The 23,433-nt window shown below is 39.9% G+C and overlaps 1 protein-coding gene across 1 annotated transcript in view; it reads left to right on the top strand.

The window, feature by feature from the left end:
- Positions 1-3,205: 3,205 nt before the first annotated feature.
- Positions 3,206-23,433, top strand: part of ADAMTSL1 (ADAMTS-like 1) — a 496,626-nt gene continuing 476,398 nt past the window's right edge. Inside the window, exon 1 of the mRNA XM_010857061.1 lies at positions 3,206-3,389. Within this exon, the coding sequence (XP_010855363.1) occupies positions 3,327-3,389 (63 nt within the window). The 5' untranslated portion in view covers positions 3,206-3,326. The remainder of the gene's footprint in view (positions 3,390-23,433) is intronic.

A 23,433-nucleotide genomic window follows, 5' to 3' on the forward strand; every position in this document is an offset into this window, starting at 1 on the left:
ATCAGCAGATGAATGGATAAGAAAGCTGTGGTACTTATACACAATGGAGTATTACTCAGCCATTAAAAAGAATACATTTGAATCAGTTCTAATGAGGTGGATGAAACTGGAGCCTATTATACAGAGTGAAGTAAGCCAGAAAGAAAAACACCAATACAGTATAATAACGCATACATATGGAATTTAGAAAGATGGTAACGATAACCCTGTATGTGAGACAGCAAAAGAGACACAGATGTATAGAACAATCCTTTGGACTCTGTGGGAGAGGGTGAGGGTGGGATGATTTGGGAGAATGGCATTGAAACATGTATATTATCACATGTGAAATGAATCACCAGTCCAGGTTCAATGCATGATACAGGATGCTCAGGGCTGGTGCACTGGGATGACCCAGAGGGATGGTATGGGGAGGGAGGTGGGAAGGGGGTTCAGGATGGGGAACACATGTACACCTGTGGCGGATTCATGTCAATGTATAGCAAAACCAATATAATATTGTAAAGTAATTAGCCTCCAACTAAAATAAATAAATTTATAATAAAAGTCAAATGAGATTTTCAGTATAAAATCATTTTTTTTGAACTTTGAAGATAGCACATAAACTTTATTAATTATCAGAATGACTTCATCCCCCAAACCTAAGTATCCTAACCCAACTTGATTTTGTTCTTTTTCTGAAATTATAGTTAGCTGGTTGTTTGTCCTGCAGGGTATAATTCTTGACTGTATGTTTGCTTTTCCTATTTTCTCTGAGCAGCCACAGTGGGAAAGGAAATGTACTCACAAAGGGACAAGAATCATGATACTCTGTGGCAGGCATCCTCAGGGATTTCAACACATGACTGAGGGCTTAAATTAAAAATAATCATACTATTCAGTAACTTCATTGTGACCATCTTGCTGGACATAGACATGTTCATCAAAACTCTGAGGCAGAAATCTCTGACTCAAAATATCTAACCAGCATTTACGTCTAAAGCACAAAGGAATCTAGACTAGCACACAAGTGGCTACTGACTATCCATTGACCATGGCAATTTTTTAAATCGGTTCTCCTACAAATGGTATTTTATCATAATCGTTCTTGCTACTCTTCCTTTTCCCACCACCTGTTCTTCCCTTTCAATCTTCGTGATGAGTGATGTTTATGTGTAGAAAGGGAGGAAGTGGTATTAGATAGAATATTCCATTTTTTAGAATGAGCTACATTTCTTTAAGGCGTGACACTGATAGAAAAAAACACCTATAGCAGAAAGCTCCAATGCATAAAGGAGAGATATATCACACAGCTCTATGAGTGAATGTTTATTTCAATCAAGCCATCTTTAATATGATGAGGATTTCAGATAATGCCAGTCAAGCATTTTTACATCTCCTTGTGAATACTCTTTAGCTTTTGAGCATTAGCTAGTTTTTGAGAGATTTGTAAAACTAATCTTTCTGAATGGGAAAAGCATACTTCAAGAATAGACCTCTTTGTTGTGGACTCATACTATCCATTTTCCTAAGTGATGGATCCTTGTATGCCCTGACTTTCCTAATAGGTTGACAATGGGATTTTTTAAAGCTCTTCTGTCTTTCATTGATATTCCATATGAAATAAGTAATCTGAAGTTGAATAACCTGCTTTTCTCCACCTTTGTGAAAAGCAACACTACAGGTATGTATAGAAGAAGACCTGCCTGTAATCACATGCCTATTACAGCTTGATCAGATTTTCCATATTTGTGTGTTTGATGCCTCTTGTCAGTATTTTTTTTTTTACTAATGAAAGGAAAGAACATCAATTCTAAAAGTCTTCTTCCTCCAGCACCTGTATTTCTATCAGGGCTATCAGGAGATCTACACTGGAAGAACTTCCTGGTGACACACCTATGGAAATGTAAGGTCAAGTTTGCTATTTCATTCTTTCAAAAATTCAATGATTTCCTTAACAGATAAGGTGAAAGGAGTCCTTGTTTGACATCTGACACTTTTCTAAAACTGTAATAAAATCCCCCTCTATTAGAATTCAATCTTGCTTTTTGTTGGTTTCACCAGACCAGAAACTTCCTGACCGTCTCTTTGCTGTTGCTGGCCTGCCCCTGTCATCATGTCAGCAGTCATCAGTACTGCCTCCAGGGCTTCAGTGGACAGGAAAGGTCACCTCCTCGCCCAACACTCTTAGAACAGTAGAAGGAAGAGGAGGTGAAACTCCCTTCAGCCCTCTCTGCTATATTATAGTGGCTCCGATAAAGGACATGGATAAGGAAAAGGCTGAAACTGTTGCTTAAAAGGTTTTGGGATTAATTGAGGATTTAATTCACCCTTTCTTTCTCTTCCCCTGCTAAAGCAGATAGTCGAGAGTTGGCACAGTGTCAAAACCAGGCTGTTTCTCAACCCGAATTTCAGCTCCACACATGTCAGAGTCTTTGTTAAGGGCTTCTTCTTAAACAGGGAATCTAAATTGCCACTTGTGCCTTGAGCTTAGTAAACCTGGGCTATTTTAAATTGTCACTTTACAAAGAAGTAACCTGCTGATTTTTTTTTCCTTCTTCATCTTCTTCACATCAAGTCATGACTACACAAAGTAACATGCCTCTGTTTAGGCTTAGTAAGGACCTTTCCAAATTTTATACAGTCTAAGTCAAGGAGGGAAATAAAGAGGAACTTTATGGAAGAGGCATAAAGCAGTTGTACAGAACACGTTTAAGGGGCACATTAAGTCAGTTTTTGTCTGTGGTTCTTTCCCTTTATGGCATATGTTATATATTGACAGGGATTAAGTTTCTCTCCTGAATGGAACAATACAGAGTCACAGGGAGCTACTGTACTTTACAAAGCACAGGCACCCTCACAGGCAAATAGCAAATAGAAACAAACGTATCTCACAGTATCTCACAAACTAACCAAGTTAGTTAAGAGCACCGGGCTCTGCTTCATCTTTCGCAAGTCCGCATCTTTTGCATTTCTCTCCTGGCTCTGCCGCGGGCTCCTCCGAGCTCCTTTCTTTTTCGCCCTTTCCCCCGTCCCCGGCGGGCACCCCCCCCCCACCTTCTCGCTCGCACTGTTACACTTTCTCTGTCCCCTCGGCTTTGTTATTCAGCATGTCTGATTAGCAGGAGCCTGATTGGCTGGCTGCCTGCTCCGAGAGAGATTCCATTCAGCTTACCCCCCACCCATCCACCCACCCACCCACCCCTTGGTCAGGAAATATGAGCGGGTCTGATGGAAGCTGATAGGCAGGGCTGGAGTGTAAGCACCAGTCCTGGATGTGACAGCAAGCAGAGGAGCACTTTGCAGCTTATTCAGTGTCCGATTCGGATTCCGGCAAGAATCCAAGCATGGAATGCTGCCGTCGGGCAACTCCTGGCACACCGTTCCTCTTGCTGGCTTTCCTGCTCCTGGTAAATGCCTTTTCGTTTCAATACATCCTTAGTGGCCATTTAGTCTGGGTGCTGTTGGGGTGATGTGGACGTGTGTGAGTGTGTGTGACTGTATCTTTCTCTTCAAATGCCAGGTAAAGTAATTTACATGGCTTTAAAAAAATGAAAACTTTTTGCAGAAAGCTAACCCCAACTTTCCCAAACAAAAGTCTACAAGACTGTGTGGGAATAGCTAGAGGTATATAGGATACTGAGACTTAAACTTTGGGATCTACTGCATGGAGTTTGTGTGCTGAGGGCTGTATAAATGGTGGTGTGCATGCTTGGAATTTAGGTAACAGACGTCCTGAAATCCAACTCATTCACTGTGGTGTTCCTGTAATTTTTCTGAAGGATGGGCTGTGAGGGGCTTTCCTCCACTGCCTGTTATGAGTCCTCCTTCCTCTGTGCACATGTGCTAAGGAACCAGGTAAAAGAGGGAAGGAAAGCCCCTCTGTGGCCAACCCAGATTATAGTTCATAATTATGGCAAGTCATCTATGGATACAAGTTAATGCTAGTATTTATGAATTGAGGGTTATGGTTTTTGATCTCAGATCTTCTTTTGAAGAAGAAAATGCTGACTTTAGTTTCGGCTGCTTTCCATAGTCACAGTGATAAGATGCTCTGCTCTGGAACGTCAGCACACACTGCATTTTTGACTAGAAGTAAATGTTCCGTTGTGACTCATACTTGGTTTTATGGGCAGAAAATGAACCTTTACTGTCCAAAAAAAATCTACACTCAAAATATTAATAGCAATGCACATTTTTTTAAACCAGAGTGTTCTGGGCAGGCAGCTTTGTAAACCTCATCTGAAGGTTTGATTCCAAAATTTGCACACACCGAATCCAAACAAACGTGATTGTAGCTCTCCCTGTCACATTTCTGGAGAGCCAGCCCTTCCTCAGAAGGTAACCAGGCAAGAAGGGAAAAGGGGGAAATTGTAACACACCACACGTATAGGTCACATTGATTCATCAAAGATGAAGGAATGTTTGTTCTGATTAGACTCTGAAAAATTTGATCTGCACTGTAATTTTGAAGGAGGGAAGCAAGCTATTTAGCATAAATTTTAAAACTCCAGGAAGGCTCATCAGCTCATCAGACAGTGATTAAATATGTTAACATTCCCACTTCTTATTTGCATCATTATAGCCAAGAAGTCATAATGCTACGTTGCAAAAGCTGTAAATACAGAAATATATTTTCAAGTGCTCATAGAAATGTAAAGGCAAACTGAATTTTAAGCATGAATGGACTGTAAGTTTGGGGCTGTTCTGAGGAATATAAAAAGCAGAATGTTTAGGTGTGCTTTATGACTAGTGGGGCAAGCAATTTATGAAAGGTGTCTCATTTTTTCCATATGGGACGTGTTACTTATATACACACCATTAGTTTGCCTCGTCTTTCCTTCTTTGTGAATTTTTGAAAGCATGGGTTATTTTCCCATTTAATTACATCATGAAGCAAAATTACCAGTACACAGTACTTTTTTGATATCTTCGTATAGAGGTATGATCTCATTATACTTTGGAAAAACTTGCCCATTCAGGATAGATTGTTTTCACTGCCCACTTGGTAAGTGCAGTATATTTCTCTTTGATATTTTTAATATTCATATATGTGTTTGAGCGTATAATGACACTTACGTGGATAAACAGGAGCATTTGCTTATTTCAGATTTGCAACATACAACATCTTTGGTTTAAATTACAATAATTATACTGTGAGGATAAAAGGAAATAAAACCCAGGCTTGTTTTATGCCTATATTTAAATCAATTGGGATTCTGAAAGTTAGGCCAGAAAAGAAAGAACTGTCTGGTGAGTGCCAAGATATATCCCTGTATAGAGTAACAGTGTTAGTAGTACCTGCCATATATTGTGTGTCTGAATGTGTCAAACACAAGGTCAGTTGTTTGAAAAGCATTACAGTGAATTCTCACAATAATCTTGCAAATAAGGCATTGTTAAACCCATTCTGCAGATAAGGAAGCAAGCTTATATTTGAACTCAAAGGGGAAATAATGGAGAGAAAATGACTTGTTTGGTTTGTACTATGGTCACAAAATGTTTAATAGTGATGGAAGCAAAGACATAGGTTGGTCTCTAGTCTTTAATGGAGGTATATAGGCTTTTTGCTTCATCTTGGCCACTAAAGATGTGTGCAACATTATAAGCACTTGTCACACTTGCTCGTTCACTGTCCCATGTAGCTTTGGAGGCAAAAGTAAGCTACTGGCCCAAGAGAAAGTGACCTGAAATGTGATCAGGAGTTGAACCGGAAGTGTGACATTTTCAGCTCAACCTTCAGTCAGGATCTAGAAATGGAACTGGGTGGCTTATTTTTCTTATAACTGTTTGATACGTTTTAAGAGTCTGTCTAATCTTAGAATTAATTTAAGCAATTTTTAAAGCTCACTTTTTACTTAATGGAAAATAGTCTGTTTAGTGGCAAAGCCCAGTTTCTACTTCAAAACACAATGAAGTCCCTGTGTCTTTTATATCTATCTTTGGTTACCACTCACTTTGCATGCAAAGCTCAGACATCATAAACTGCTATTGTACTATGCACACAGTAGGACAGTAGTACTGGGCAAGGCATTTTATTCTGACATTCAGATCAAATTAAGCCACAAAACCCCAGGTTCCCCATCTCCCCACCCTGCTCCCCTTTTCCCTGCTCCCTCCTTTGTCCCAATTGTTTAGTTCAAAAGGAATGTGGGGGAAAACCATGACCGGCCATTGACATATGTGTCCATCCAGACTTGAAGTCAAATCTCTTCTTGTCAGAAAGGCATTTAATCAAATTTGCATTTGCTTTTTGTTTCTTTTAAGTGGTTTTAAGCTGTTTCGCCTGCTATTGTGGGAGTTGCAAGGGTAACACTCAGAATTATAATAAAGTACATGTGTTTTTCTGTTGAATTTCTTTTTTTTCTCTGTACTAATTTATACATGGAAACTAGTCAAACACAATAGCCCATTCCCTTCGGTCGGTCTGGCACTCTCCTCCACTATTATCTAAGTGGATCTATCTTGGATGGTGATAGCACCATTAGCTTGTGGAATGAATGTTAAGTCCCTTATTTATAGCAGACTGTGGCCTGCTCCAATAGTGTGTATGTGTGTGTGCATGCATGCACAAGCACCTTTCTATAACTATTTACATCTATTACTTACTCTGATGCCTACATTGTCCTTACATCAAACTCAAGGATATTTCAAGTAACCTGGAGAATGTAACGAGGTGTTTCTTTAAACATTATTTACTTCATGTTTTTGAGCTATTTCTTATCTAGACATAGTCAGCTTAATTTTTGTTTTCTCCTGTTTTAGCATTTCAATCTGTTTCAGAGCCACTTTCCAGTCTCCATTATTATTTTCATGTGAACCAGTTCTAGAGCTTCATATAAGTTGAGGGAAGTGTGTCCAATAGTAGTCACTAGTGAACTAAAAAAGAATCATTTTACTCCAGGCAAGGTTTTCCTTGAAAGACTGCAGATATTTTAAAGACTTTTGAAAGAGAGAGAATGAATAAATAAATGTATTTGTGCATTCATCAGAACGTTGAATACTCTTTACCTATATGTTGATTCTTCTTTACATATATGTGTGGGTAAAATGGAAAGTGAATCTCTAGACCATGGGAGAGGCAATTACTCAAGCTTAGGAGTGTACAGAGTTCATTCTTATATCTTTAAAACAAAATTAAAATCAGGGTATATGTAGTTTTAATCAGTGAAGTGTAGATAACCCCTGTTCTTGCTATTCATTTTTAAGCCCATTTTGTTGGCACATTTTGCACAGGATTTATGTTTGCATGAGACATGGTCTGCTATTTTGGTTCTCCCCTTTATTATGGCTTAATCAAAATATAATTTTAAACTCTTTCAGAAAAAAATACAGTGTCCTGTGAATTTCTGCATCTCCTACAATACCTACTAGAATATCTTGGATAGTACAGGCATCATAACTGTTTATGAACTAAATTCAGAGAGCAAAGGATACAGAGAGACTCATACAGTTCTCCCTGATTCTCAATATATTCAGGGTTTCCTAACTTCATATATGTTGTCCAGTTTCTTTGGTGAACTGACAGCTCTGCTTTTATTTTGTCTATTTCAGGTTCCAAGTCTCACTGGCAATAAGTTTCTTTCTGCCCTTCTCTCATTGTGCACGTTCTATTGTTTCTTGCGGTCTCCTGAGTAGAGTGACTCGGAAGTAACCTCTTCATAGCTAGAGGACCATAGCATTTTCTTGAGTGAGAGCATTCCTTGAGTATAACCTACTGGTGAAGCATGTTGAGATAATCACAGGAAAATGTGTCTAACTCCAGTTTGAGAGTCTTGCTGTTTGTACTGATTTTCTTCATCTGGAGAGCTGGCTTCAAACTTTGTGTTTTCACCAGAGTGAGACAAGTTCATCTTCTGTCAGCATCATAAAAGCCATACCATGTGGTTGAATTTTGGCTTGATTGGCAGGACAAGCTCATGAGCAGCTTAGGACTATGCTTAGGCATAGCAGAGGTGATGTAAGTCCGAAAGGATCTAATTGAAATAGGCCAGCACAGCTGTGTGGGGAGCCTGCCTGTTAACTGGGTAAGCTGTTGCTATCAACCCCTTCTTTCCATGAGTTCAAAAATAAATGACTAAATCTCCCCAATTCCCAGACTTCAAGATGAAAAACTACATCGAATAGCTAACTGGGAGCACCCAGCATGTCGAGCAGTCTTCTGGCCATGTCAAGAAGATGTCTCAATGGAAGTAGTCTGCAGCCAACAGTGACCTCTGGCTTTTTGTTTGTTGTATTTCCAGAAGCTCAGTATTTATAAATCAATTAGAATATTTTCCTATACTTGTTAAGAGTCTCTCTTCCAGTTATAGAGATATATCTTATCTCAGAAACCCCTGTAATCTTCATTTGAAGAAAAACCATAATTTCTTTCTTAAAGTTGAAGATTCCAATGTTTCTCTCGAGTATTTTTTTTTTAATTGGAGGATGATTTATTTATAATATTGTGTTGATTTCTGCTGTACAGCAATGCGAATCAGCCATAAGTATGTGTGTGTATATGTGTGTGTGTATGTGTGTGTGTGTGTGTGTGTGTGTATCCTCTCCCCCTTGAGCCTCCCTCCCACACCCCCTCATCCCATTGCTTTAGAGAAAGGCGAGTTGAGCTTCCTGCGCTTTATAGCAGCTTCCCATTTGCTATCTATTGTATACAGGGTGGTGTATATATGTCAATGCTACTCTCTCGATTCATCCCAGCCTCTATATTTTTTGTTTGACTACCCCACCCTAAATTCCATCCATGTATAGTCAGCATTTAGTAATTGTTTGTCAGAGGCATACGTAACTCACTGTATTCTCAACAGTATTTTAAAATGTAATTTCTTCTAGTCTTGTGCTTCCTTGTATTTATTTCTGTCATTGACTTCTTATATTGTACTTATGTTTCCATCTTCATCAACAAAGTTGTGGATGACAGCAGAAGTGACTTGTTCCTCCTACCTTTGTCAGAATACCTGGTCTCAGTAAATGTTGTTGAATGAGTGAGTAAATGGATGAATAAGAATAATTTGGTAAGAAAATATGAGAAAAGCATACAGTACAAGTAGCAAGGGGAACATGTGAATGTCCATTTCACATGGGAGGAATTTCATCAATACTGGTTTTAGTAAGACCAAATCAATAAACCTAATACATTCAAAAGAGAAGTTAAATATTTTGCTTTCTTTCTCTTCACCCAATGAAAAGCAATTGAATGACAGTCCTTTTTAGTGTTGTTAAAGTGAAATTTGCACCTTTCATATCTTTTTGTAATCCATTTAGTTCTCAAGGGAAAAAATGACACATTAGCCACAGTTTTATAAAACCAGAAGGTAGTTATAGTTGCTCATTGTAGGAGAGATAATGGAGAAGGCAATGGCACCCCACTCCAGTACTCTTGCCTGGAAAATCCCATGGACAGAGGAGCCTGGTAGGCTGCAGTCCATGGGGTCGCTAAGAGTCAGACACGACTGAACGACTTCACTTTCACTTTTCACTTTCATGCATTGGAGAAGGAAATGGCAACCCACTCCAGTGTTCTTGCCTGGAGAATCCCAGGGATGGGGGAGCCTGGTGGGCTGCCATCTATGGGATCGCACAGAGTCGGCCATGACTGAAGCGACTTAGCAGCAGCAGAGATAATATTATGGAATCACCAAAATTCATTTCTTTTTACTGCTGGGCACAAAGATAAACTTTCTTTCCCAGCTTTGTCTGTAATTAGTTGTTCTATCATGATTGAGTTCTAGTCAATGGAATGTCATTCGAAGTGATACATGGCACTTCTCAGCCTGATGTCATCCACGTAATCCTCCAAATAAGTAAGAACTCTCTTTATACACCTGCTGGATGCAGAGAATCAAGCAAAAGCTTCAAGACTCTAGAAAACAGTAAAGGCACCAAATGTAAGGCCTCATCCCTGAATGACTGCATGTGGCAGAGCCCTGCAGTGCCACTCTCACAGAACTGCATTTGTGAATGTTCATTTAACCTTGAGCAAACAATAAACCTTTGTTGTTTTAAACACTGAGATTTGGGGGAATGTCTTGATTGTTATATTGATAACCTTCTTAAATACCATATGCTTTATATTTAGATGGCATGCATGCTTACAAATAGTACTAATATCACTTTCCAGTTTTTTTATATGGGAAAATTAAAATAAGGAGATGCCGTATCACCCTGATAGTGGTTTAATGTGTGTGGTTTGTGACTTATTATGTACTTAGAGTGCTCTAAAATACTTGAGGGTATGTGGTAAAATAGGAAAATGGGTCCATGTCTTTTTTCTTTAATTTAATTATTTTTGGCTGCATTGGATCTTTCTCGCTGCATGCAGGCTTTCTCTCGTTGCGACAAGTGGGGGTTACTTTTGCTGCAGTATGTGGGCTTCTCCTTGTGGTGACTTCTCTTGTGTGGAGCACAAGCTCTAGGGTGGGGCTCAGTAGTCGCGGCACTCAGGCTTCCGTAGTTACAGCACACAGGCTCTCGAACACGGGCTCAGTAGTTGTGGCTCCTGGGCTTTGCTGCTCCACAGCATGTGGGAGCTTCCCAGTCCAGAGCTCGAACCTGTGTCCCTTTCACTGGCAGGTAGATTCCAACCACTGGACCACCAGGAAAGCCCTCCATGTCCTTCTTCAAACAGGAGCGAATTGAGCAGTAAGAAATAAGGGGTGAGGGGAAGGCACGACTGCGGTAAACAGTTGTAATCTCATGGAACAGAACAGGATCACACAACCTGAAGAACACCGACTCTCACAGATGCAAGGAGAAGGCAAAGACTGAGGCACGACTGATGTAGCTCCAAAGAGAGAGGTCAGGAAATAAAGGAGTAGACGAGGACCGAAAGGGGAACAGCCTCACACACACACACACAACCGTTTCACACAGTAACATAAAGTGAAACACGCTTCTTGAGTACACCTAGTCTCAACCTACTTTGATATATTTTTCTAGAAAGTGTCCAAGTGTCATGAAAGAGTCCATCCCACCTAACTCTCCAGGACACCGTGAGAGGAAAAAAGACCATTGGATGAAGTGTTTTTGTCATCTCCAAAGTAATATAAAACTTTCAGGTGGTTACTTTCATTCATGTGAAAATCTAATCTATCATCAGCTATATGCCCAACACAGAGCCAGTTTCCATGGAAGATAGTTTAAGGCAGTCCTTGTAATGAGGAGCTTGGTAGTGTGTTGGACATTCTGTTGTCAGAGGTTTTTTTGTTTGTTTGTTTGTTTGTTTTTTTAAACTCTTCTGTAAGCAAAAGCTTTGTTATGGATATAATGATTTTCAGTTACCCCTCAAGATGGTTCATTTTGCACTCCTATCCCTACTTAGACACTGGCTGTTTAATCCCCTCATCCAGGTAAATGTGAATTATGACTTCCCACAGATTATCAATGTATTATCTTAGATGTGAATGGCTTCCCACAGATGATCAATGTATCATCTTATGAATATGATCAGTCAGTATTTGACTTCAAACATAAAAAATTTTTGTCCAATTTCTGTAGTTCAGAATATGTACTTGTGTAGCAGTACACACATAATAGTGTCAGTTAAGATAAATTCCCTGGGAAAAAAACTTCTCTCAAAGTAAATTTTTATCATTGTGAAAATGATCAATAATTAAGTGTGACCAATATCTAAAGAGTTGTCATCTGCCCACTATCACTGGGGCATCATGATGACAGACTTCATTCTTATGTAGTTTACACTCCATTGTGCTTATTTTATAGTAACCAAAATCCAGGCAAAAATAAGCATATTCCATTTGGAATTATATTTCTGTAAGTACAATTAGTACAGTAGGTTGCATCTCCCTAGCTCCCTAGATTTTTATCTAAAGTTCCTATTAAAAAAAGGTGATTACAACAAAATCCAAAGGCCTCGTGCATAGAAGGGGGGTGGTGCATAGTTCAGAGAAGGGGAATAGCAGAGAAGTCATGTGTGAGCATATGCCATTTATAATTGTGAAGATTTATTCCACTTCTGAGGCAAGAAATTGCAGGACTCTAATAGTTTCACCACCTGTGAATTATTTGGGTGCACCCTCACAAGCGGGTTCTTTCTTCTATTTGTTTAAAGACATAAGTGGTATGTTCGCCAATTCTACACTACATTAATTTTCACAGAGTTTCCATTTTCATCTTCATTGCTTTTTCAGATTTTTTCCCAAAGCTTCTGCCATTCTCCAACTAAACCTTTGGGTATTTTCTCCTTCAATTTTTGTCCGGGGACTTTCTCTAAGTCAAGTCAGTCTGTTGGCATAAGTGTTGCAATGAAGGAGGGAAGGAGTGTGATAACCTAAGACATCCTGGCATAAATCCCAAGAGCGCTAACGAAATGAGACAGGAAATTACGAGCAACCTATAATAAATTCAAACTGTCCAATAAAATAAATATACCTCACTTTGTTCCCTTAAGTAAGGTATGGTAGGTTGTCTGATTTCTCAGCCTGCACCGCCATTTGAAGTCTACCAGAGTGTTGTTCAGACATTGTACTTCATTGATAGAACCAGAAGTGAAAAAGGGTAATGGAAACAATAAGAACTCCTACTGTTCAGGTGCTGAAGTGAGATTTAGAGGAAAGCTTTTTTAGAAATAGTCTGGTTTTCTTCTTTTTTTTTTTTTCCATTCTAGTTATTATAACCATTTGGCATTGAGACTAGGTACCACATATATTTTTACTTTTACTTTGGGGCTTGTACCCAGTCTAAGATAACAAACATGCTTTGAAATTACTGTTACAGAGTGAATTTAACTGACATTTGGATTCCCAGGACATAGATTTATTGTGTTTTCAAGTTAAAAAGAATTTTTGAGGTAGCGTAAAATTTGACCTCAGTTGACTGGGATCTCTTTGAAGGCAGGACTTTGGTTTTATTATGTCTTGGATATCTTTATATCCCTAGTGTGAGACAAAGAGTTTGACATACACAAGGTGTTCAGTGTAAGTCTGCTGTTTGAATAAATGAATTAATCACCTATTCCAGCCCTTTGATTTCACAGAATTAAATTTAAAATATAAATATTTGCAAAGAGATTGGAGACTTATTTGCCAGGAACACCTAGTAGGTAGAATCCAGAGCCTGAAATCTGGATCTCTTTCCTTTGAGTCCATACTCCTTTGAGAAAGAGGTCACTCTCTTTCTACCATATGACGGTAGATGACCTTGAGAAAGAGGTCGTTCTCTATTATACCATATGACGCTAGATGACCTTCATATGAGTTAGCTGAGCCAGCCTGGGTAGAGAAGTTGAGGTGTTGAAATGCCACCTCAGTAGATGTGAGGTGCAATAGAAGCCGAAGAAGCCATGAAGCTGATGGAAAATAATTTTGAGTGGATTATTATTGGTTTATATATGTTGGGGTGACCTGGTGAGAAGAGGGGACTGAAGTTTATTTCTTGCCCTAGTTGTACAACATACTGGGTTGGCCAAAAATTTCATTCAGGTTTTTCCATATCATCTCACAGAAAACCCAAATGAACTTTTTGGCCAACCCAATATCAATAAGATTCACTTATCTTTTTTTTTTCATATTAATGAACAATGTGAATGTGAAATACACAATGGTGATGTATATGTGAAAATAACTTCTTGGGGGACCTTGCACATAGAAGGTCTCCAAGAAGTTTTAGCTTCCTTCCCATCCCTCAGTGCACAATACTATATTCGTTGAGAGCCTGCTGTGTATGCCTGACTGTGCTGGGCACAGGGTATATTGTCTTGAGCAAAACAGACATGGTTCTAAAGATGCATTTACTTACATGTAGTATCAGAAAGGATTTGAGATTGGGAAGGAGGACAGGAATTAATTGGCCAGTACATTCCATTGGTTTTATGTTGCTGTCATGGTATTATTTTCTTTAAACTGTACATTTAACTATTGCTGGTGTAAGGAATGGAGAAGGAAATGGCAACCCACTCCAGTGTTCTTGCCTGGAGAATCCCAGGGATGGAGAAGCCTGGAAGGCTGCAGTCCATGGGGTCGCACAGAGTCGGACACAACTGAAGCGACTTGGCAGCAGGCAGCAGCAGATGTAAGGAAGTCTCTGTCTAAAGAAATAGACACATCAATTCATTATTTATAGTGATCCCAAGAAGAATGTGTTAAAAAAAAAAAACTCTAAAACTCTAAAAATGTGTATTTAAGGTCACTTCTTGAGTTGTGCCTTCTGCCTTTTTTTTTTTTTTTTTTTTGCTGCAATCCTCTTTTTCAGTCATACTGAAACCAAAACTTAATGAGTGTATGGCTTTGTCTTTGTTTATGTGATCCATAAACACCTGACTTTTCCATCTTAGAAATATGCTTAAGGAGGGAAACCTTTATACCAGCCCATCATTCAAGTGAATAAAAGGCCAATCACAGTATATAGACACTAATGACAATAGACTTCTTTCCTCAAAAGGCTTAGCTTGCTCTGTAGAAACCATTAGTGTGAAAGACCTTTAGAAATCTTTGAGCATCACCTGGTGACCACCCAGCATGTTCTCAGCTCTCTGTTATTAGGGGTTCTGATTTTCTAGTACCTCTGCAAAGACCGGGAGCTGACTGTCACTCAGATCATGAACTCCTAATTGCCAAATTTAGACTTAAATTGAAGAAAGTAGGAAAAACCACTAGACCATTCAGGTATGACCTAAATCAAATCTCTTACGATTCAAGGGATTAGATCTGATAGACAGAGTGCCTGAAGAGCTATGGACAGAGGTTCATGACATTGTACAGGAGGCAGAGATAAAGACCATCTCAAGAAAAAGAAATGAAAAAAGCCAAAATGGCTGTCTGAGGAGGGCTTAAAAATAGTTGAGATAAGAAGAGAAGTGAAAGGCAAAGGAGAAAGGGAAAGATATATCCAATTTAATCTAGAATTCCAAAGAATAGCAAGGAGAGATAAGAAAAACTTCCTCAGTGATCAATGCAGAGAAATAAAGGAAAACAATAGAATGGGAAAGGCTAGAGATCTCTTCAAGACAATTACAGATACCAAGGAAACATTTCATGCAAAGATAGGTACAATAAAGGACAGAAATGGTATGGACCTAACAGAAGCAAAAGATATTAAGAAGAGGTGGCAAGAATACACTGAACTATACAAAAAGATCTTCATGACCCAGATAACCACAATGGTGTGATCACTCATCTAGACCCAGATATCCTGGAATGCGAAGTCAAGTGGCTCTTAGGAAGCATCACTACTAACAAAGCTAGTAGAGGTGATGGAATTCCAGTTGAGCTGGAATTTCTATTTCAAATCCTGAAAGATGATGCTGTTAAAGTGTTGCACTCAGTATGCCAGCAAATTTGGAAAACTCAGCAGTGGCCACAGGACTGGAAAAGGTCAGTTTTCATTCCAATCCCAAAGAAAGTCAATGCCAAAAAATGTTCAACTACTGCACAATTGCACTCATCTCACATGCTAGCAAAGTAATGCTCAAAATCCTCCAAGCCAGGCTTCAATGGGACACGAACCATGAACCTCCACATGTTCAAGCTGGATTTAGAAAAGGCAGAGGAACCAGAGATCAAATTGCCAACATCCACTGGATCATAGAAAAAGCAAGAGAGTTCCAGAAAAATATCTACTTCTGCTTTATTGACTATGCCAAAGCCTTTGACTGTGTGGATCACAATAAACTGTGGAAAATTCTTAAAGAGATGGGAATACTAGACCACCTGACCTCCCTTCTGAAAAAGCTGTATGCAGGTCAAGAAGCAACAGTTAGAACTGGACATGGAACAACAGACTGGCTCCAAATTGGGAAAGGAGTATGTCAAGGCTGTATATTGTCCCTGCTTATTTAACTTATATGCAGAGTACATCATGCAAAATGCTGGACTGGATGAAGCACAAGCTGGAATCAAGATTGCCAGGAAAAATATCAATAACCTCAGATATGCAGATGACACTACCCTTATGGAAGAAAGGGAGGAACTAAAGAACCTCTTGATGAAAGTGAAAGAGGAGAGTGAAAAAGTTGGCTTAAAGCTCAACATTCAGAAAACTAAGATCATGGCATCTGGTCCCATCACTTCATGGGAAATAGATGGGGAAACAATGGAAATAGTGAGAGACCATTTTGGGGGGCTCCAAAATCACTGCAGAAGGTGACAGCAGTCATTAAATTAAAAGATGCTTGCTCTTTGGAAGAAAAACTATGACCAACCTAGACAGCAGAGACATTACTTTGCCAACAAAGGTCCATCTAGTCAAAGCTATGGTTTTTCCAGTAGTCACGTATGGATGTGAGAGTTGGACTATAAGAAAAGCTGAGTGCCAAAGAATTGATGCTTTTGAACTGTGATATTGGAAAAGACTCTTGAGAGTCCCTTGGACTACAAGGAGATCCAACCAGTCCATCCTAAAGGAAATCAGTCCTGAATATTTATTGGAAGGACTGATGCTGAAGCTGAAACTCCAGTACTTTGGCCACCTGATGTGAAGAACTGAGTCATTTGATAAGACCCTGATGCTGGGAAAGATTGAAGGCGGGAGGAGAAGGGGATGACAGAGGATGAGATGGTTGGATGGCATCACTGACTCGATGGACATTTGGTTGAGTAAGCTCTGGGAGTTGATTGACAGGGAAGCCTGGCATGCTGCAGTCTATGGGGTCACAAAGAGTTGGACACCACTAAATGACTGAACTGAACTGAACTGCCATGTCCCTATGACCAGCCCCAACCTGCCTTAATCCAAGAGCAGCCTTCTTGCCCCTGGTTGTTTGCTAATTGGTAACTTCAATTTGACAGTGCTGGGACTCAAACCCAGTCCCCTGTGTCCATTTTAGAGGTCTAGATAATTTAAAGAACTGATTTCCAGATTGTGGATGTCATAGGCCATTAAAATTTCAAAAGGAAATAAAATTATGTTTGCAAGTAGGCAGGAAATATGGAAAATAAAGTTTCTAATGTTTGAATTAAGTAAGGACATTAATAAAACAAAGTTCTAGCAGCTAAATTTCGTAAGTTAAATAATAATAGTTACTACTACAGGGAATGCTTGCTTTAGTGTGAGATGTGCTTTTCATATATTAAATTATCTGATTGTCATAACAACATTAGGAATTCACTACAGTTACTTTTCCCATTTTGCAGATGAGGAAACTGAGGCACAGAGAGGTTAAATAACTTGCTTTAGGTCACTCAGCTATCAGTGGCAGAGTGCAGCTTCAAACACAAGGACAGTTCACTCTTGTCCTAACAATACTATTTTGTGTCATCATCAGTGGAAGAAATGAAAGATTATTTGAATAAGCCCCAAGTTCCAAGTATATAATTGCAGAAGAGAAACTAAACACATTTAGTTCTATGGAAATCTAACCAGGGCCCTTATCACTCTCCTTATTTGTCATGCCAGTGAAAAACTTCATTAGACTGACCTGCTCTAAGCCAGATGCTTTCCTTGGAACACAGAGATGAATGAGACACAGGAAGCTCACAGATGCTAAACAAAGTTTTGAAAGGATAACAGACTGAGGCTGAGTGGAGGATAAAAGATGGTATGGGCGCAGGGATCTGGCATTTATAGTCTTCAGTGCTCCAGTCTGTGTGCTAGGCAGAAAATCACTCTGACTTGAAGTGGATCAGTGAGAGTGACTTAAAAGACATTTAAAGTGAGTCGTGGGATGGGACTTCCCTTGTGGTTCACTGACTCCCTGCTTCCATTGCAGGGGCTGCAGGTCCAATCTCTGGTCAGGGAACTAAGATCCCACATGCCACAAGGTACAGCCAAACAAACAAAAACAAAAAAGCTACTAAAGAAAGTCTTAGGAGATCAATAGAAGTTCAGCAGGTAGACAAGAGAGAGAAAGGGGCATTAGGCAGAGGGACCTGCGTGGGCCGAGGCACATTGGATGGAAAAAGGAAGTTGAGTCTAAGGAGCAGTGAGTGACTCCCAGTGGCTGAAACATAGCTGGCTTCTGCAAGGACTTGCATGCCATGCCCAGGAGCTTTGTCCCAGGATTGTGTTTTAGAAAGACAGCTATGCTGGCCACATGCAGAAGGCATGTGTGAAGGAGTAGATCATTTTATTCATGGCCTCCCTGTTCAAAATTGTGACCTATAGTCAAAGATTTTTTTTTTCCTCCCTGTATTATAAAAGGACTTCCAGAGCAACAAACATCTCATTCTCTAAATCCTGAAGAATTCTCTGTCACTCTCTGAGGAAAGAGAACTCAGGTCCATCCTTTCTGAAGAGATTGCCACACTGCTGTGACTTAACCCTTTGTTCACTCTCAGTGAACCTTTCCAAGCACACAGAGGCTATTTCAGAGGAGTACTCCTGCACTTCTTGGAAAGCTTTATGATCCTCCCTTGTGTAACACAAAGGTCATCATGGGGAGTCATTTTTGTACTTCGGGGTAATTATTGTCATCCGAGATGGCAGTGTTGTCCTGTGTGTGGTTATTTATCTATTTTCTCACCGAACGGTGCCTCATTCAGCTCTTAAGATTCATGTCACAGTCATGAATCTTCCCACGGCAAGCCAGCAAATATCTCTTCCCCCTTTCTCGCAGTGCTCCGCATGATCTAAAATAGGCTCCACATGCGTAGTTCCCTTTGCAAGCAACTGAAACTCCAGTAAAAGATGTTACTTTCAGGGTCTAAATTTAAGTTAACTGCCCTGATGGAATAGTAATTGTAGTCTTCAGGAAAAAAAAAAAAATCAAACCATATCTGAAATTCATCAATTCATCATTTTGTAACATGACTGAAAAAAAAGAAAAAAAAACACACAAGTTTCATTAAAGAAAGTGTGAGTTAAATGTCACATAATTATATTCTTTCTATTTTTTCTTTATGAATACAATTGCTAAGGTGTCAGATTTTTCATCAGGCATTGGAATTCTGTGGGTATATCATTTCTTCTCCTAATGAGGAATAGTCTCCAATTTACTCAGCATTGGTACACAATTGATTATAGCTTGGCCTCACCTCATAAAGTAGATTTGCTTTGGAACAGCATCAAACAGGTATTTATGTTTTAAATCATATGGTCCTTCTGACTTTAATTCTAATTTTCGACATTTACTACTTTTAAGTTCTTTCCTCCTTCCCCCAACTTGAATGCAAACAGCCCAGAAGTCTTGTCCTACTTAGCAAAGGGCGGAAATGTGATTTTTCACTGTTTTTCCATGTGCCAGGTACTCTGCTACTTGTTTCTATATGTCATCTCAGATATGTCTTACCACCTCTTTTATAGATAAGAAAACTGAGCACTAAAACCTAAATGGTAGTCTGAATTCCTCTACTTTAGTGTACGTGGACTCAATTCTTATAGCAAACAAATTACATTAAAATATGCAGCACAGACTCTTTTCCCTGTTGTTGGAACTATGTTATTTGGACTCTGTCAGCAGGAACCTCCCCAACTTGCTGAGTGACTTCCATGGTTTCAGCACCAAGTTTATTAGAGTTCACCGCTTGTACCGTATTTCATCAACCCTAAGATAACACAACTTTTTTCTGATTTCAGAAACTTTGCGTCTTATTTTTGATAGCAGGTCACAGTTTAATGGGTTTGTCTTTTTCTTCTTAATGGTACATAAAATAGTGTGACTTCAATCTGTGGCGTCTTTGGAATCAGTGGTTTAGTGGACCAGGGTCTTTCCAGTATCTCATTGATGGGAGCGAAGCTTGAGATTCAGTTACGGAAATAGAATTACAGACCCCACCCCCTTCCTGTTCGCAGTCTTCCGAGGCAGATGGCTCCGGTCTTTGCGTGCTAGTCTGAGACACTGAGAGTTTGTACCCTGAACTCAACTTAACTTCCATCCTGTAAAAAGGTCAAAGCCCTCTTACTGAAGATCTCTTTCCTTCTTCATCTAAATGTACCTCAGTTTTCTTATCTGTAAGCAATATAGTATAGTATAATGCAGTGGCTGCTAATCTTTGCTCAATATCAGAATCAGCTGAGCACTTGTTAAAATTTAGAAGGCCCAGGCTACTCCTACTTCAGTGGACCTGAGCCTCTATGTATTTTTAGCTCTCCAGGTGATTCTGGTAAACATGAGTGTGAAACTCACTGGTGTAGTGTTGAGAGCAGGAACTCTTGAGGCCAATTGCCTGCTTGGACTCAAATCCTGGCTCCACCAGTACAACCTTTCTATTATTTTGTGTCTCAGTTTCCATGTCTGTGAAACAAGGACCAACGATAGCATCACCTCAAAGGATTACTGTGAAATTTAATCAAATGACCCATGCAACCTACTTAGCCAATACCTAACACATGTAGCAAGTGCCCAATAAACATCAGAAGGTATCAATACTCCCTTCCTACAAGGCTGAAGTTTTCTATCTCTTTCTGAGAAAATGATCTTTTATCTTTTCCTTGATTCAAAGCCACTGACCGCTTTACCTGGTAACTTGAGTCCTCCCATGTAATCTCAAAGAAAGGGGCTGAGAAGGAAAGCTAGGATTTCTTTTTAATGAACAAGAGGAGGTCTGGAGTCTGTTGAAACCAGGGAATATAAAACAGAACAAGGATAAAGTTTGGTTGAAAAAATCCAAACTGTGATTTCACTTGTAAATGCTTATCAGGAGGATTATAATTCAGGGTTCTATCCATCTCCCGGGAGAAGGCAATGGCACCCCACTCCAGTACTCTTGCCTGGAAAATCCCATGGATGGAGGAGCCTGGTAGGCTGCAGTCCATGGGGTTGCTAAGAGTCGGACATGACTGAGTGACTTCACTTTCACTTTTTCACTTTCATGCCTTGGAGAAGGAAATGGCAACCCACTCCAGTGTTCTTGCCTGGAGAATCCCAGAGGCAGGAGAGCCTCATGGGCTGACGTCTATGGGGTCACACAGTCGGACATGACTGAAGTGACTTAGCAGCAGCAGCAGCAGCATCCCTGTCCTACAACCAAATCACCCTAGGAACTGAGAACTAAAAATGTCTGGGCAGCCTCTATCTCCTAGCCACAGGAGATTCACATCAGGTGGTCTGGGTTCAGGTCCAGAAATGGCAATTTTTCTTGAACTCCCAGGTGATTTGAATATGCAATCAATTGATAGCCACTTATCCAATTGAATATTTAAAAGATTCTAAACATCTCTCACCTGTTAGGGGATTGTCTCTTAGTTAAAGATACAGAACCCTCTCTACCTCAAAAAAAAAAAGAACAAAACTTAGGAGCCCAAAATACATTGTACCAGTTCCAATAACTCATATTTGATGTGAATGCACTTTTTAAATTGTAAGTGTGCTTTGGCCACTTGATGCAAAGAGCCAACTCAGAAAAGACTCTGATTCTGGGAAGGATTGAAGGCAGGAGGAGAAGGGGACAACAGAGGTCGAGATGATTGGATGGCATCTCTGTCTCAATGGACGTGAGTTTGAGTAAACTCCAGGAGTTGGTGATGAACAGGAAAGCCTGGTTTGCTGCAGTCCATGGGGTTGCAAAGAGTTGGACACAATTGAGCAACTGCACAACAACATGTATGTGTATGTGAGAGAGAGATAAAAACAGAAAGGGAGGATTGTGATGCATAATGAGAAGACAATTTTCCTATTATGTTAGGTAGCATGCACAAAGAGGCCTGGAACTCTTCCAGTTAATAGGATGTGGTGTAATCTGAAGTCTAATCTATCAGCCATTTGAATGCATAAACTTTTTATTTGAAAATAGGAACCATGCACATTTTGTACAAGATAGAAATTAGAACCTTTCTGAGCCTGATATGAAGAAACAAAATAAAACAAAACAGATACTCTGAAGGTATCCAGTCTTCTGCCTTTACTAGTCAACTAAACTTTTCTCTATGTTTTTTCTGGATGGCCACTGTAATTGATTAAGTATTCAGTCTTATGTCTCCCAGCTTTCCTTGAACAGCCAAATTTAATATCTGTTCAGATGACTGACTTACTCTTATTCACTGTTCTCCCCACTTATTTAATTAGCCATAAAGGGATTCTAAGGGCTTCCCTGGTGGCTCAGTCAGTGAAGAATCCACCTGCAGTGCGGGAGACCTGGGTTCGATCCCTGAGTTAGGAAGATTCCCTGGAGGCGGGCATGGCAACCCACTCCAGTATTCTTGCCTGGAGAATCCTATAGACAGAGGAGCCTGGCAGGCTATAGTCCATGTGATCACAAAGAGTCGGATACAACTGAGTGACTAAGCACGAAAAGATTCTAAACAGAGAATCTAAACAGAGAATTCTAAACAGAGGAACCGATCTGCCAGACTAGAAGCAGACTGAGGTACCAATTGTGTCTTATATAGCTGATAGTAAGAAGAGTCCAGTTTAGGGCACCAGCAAGTAGAATGGAAAAGGGCGGGGGGTGGAAAGGAGACACATCATAAAAGTAAATTCTTGGTATAGGGTACAGGCAGTTGTTTGGATTTGTGTGTATGGATAGATGGCTTGGGCTGGGGTGAGATGGAGGATGGAGAAGCTGAAGGGAGATGTTTTATAGAAAAGCTGATATATTTGTCACTGGATTAAGAAAAGAATTGCTAAAGGACGGATTGGGACCCAAATGTTGTGTTTGGTTTTGGACTTGTTGAGTTCAAGGTATTAAGGAGGCATCCAGTTGAGTGGAAACAGAAGCTTGGAGATTGAGGTAGATATGTATTTGTCTCCCATCTACAAAAGAAAAGTTTGCAAGCTAGGGAATGTGGGTGAGATCAACAGAGGGTAGAAGGAAGAGCAGGGGCCCAAGCAAAGAACCTTGGGGATTCCGGCATTTACTAGTCAGGATGAGTGAGAAAAGGCAGGGAGGAACTGGCCAGGAGTTGCTGCCAAAGAAGCCAAAGGAGCATGTCCCACAAGAAGTTCGGGGGGAAGGTCCTCGGATGTGGTAAGTTACAGGATCCTGATGAATTTCAGAGGAGCCATGTCACTCAGTGGCAGGGCTGCAGCCAGATGATGAAGTGTTAAAGAATTTGGGGATATTGAGTAAGTGGGTGCTGTGGGCGTGGTTTAGCCTTTTGAGAAGTTTAGAAGTGAAAGAAAAGGAGGCAGAAAACAATTTAGCTCTCACCACTAACAAAGTGGAAAGTAAAGGCAGGAAAGCACAAAGCTGGTGAGATAAAAGTGAGCTTGTTTTAATAAAAAGAGGAGAAAGTGCTTTCTGTATTTCGTCTTAATAGCTCAAAGAATGCTGATAGCAGCCGTGTGTGAAATTGATTTCTGAGGCCCAGCACCAGAGACAGAGAGGCTATGAGGCCAATGGGGTAGTAAACCATGATTTAGCACCTTCACTTTCTCTACTTATTACAAAACAGGCTTTAAAAAGATGCCTGTGGTGCATCTCAGCAATCTTGATTTTGTCTGTGGCCAAGATCCATTTTAATATATTCCTGAGGCATTTTAGTGATTGTAACATTACTTGAAGTATCAGCCCATTAATTTTTCACATTACTAACCATGGTTAATGCAATGAATATAAATACTATCCCTACCATTAAATAACATTAAATGATACTAAGGGAAAAAGAATTCCTCTTCCTGAAAACCAA

The sequence above is a fragment of the Bison bison genome, unplaced genomic scaffold, assembly GCF_000754665.1.
Source record: "Bison bison bison isolate TAMUID 2011002044 unplaced genomic scaffold, Bison_UMD1.0 scf7180017864376, whole genome shotgun sequence".
NCBI classification, from domain to species: domain Eukaryota; kingdom Metazoa; phylum Chordata; class Mammalia; order Artiodactyla; family Bovidae; genus Bison; species Bison bison.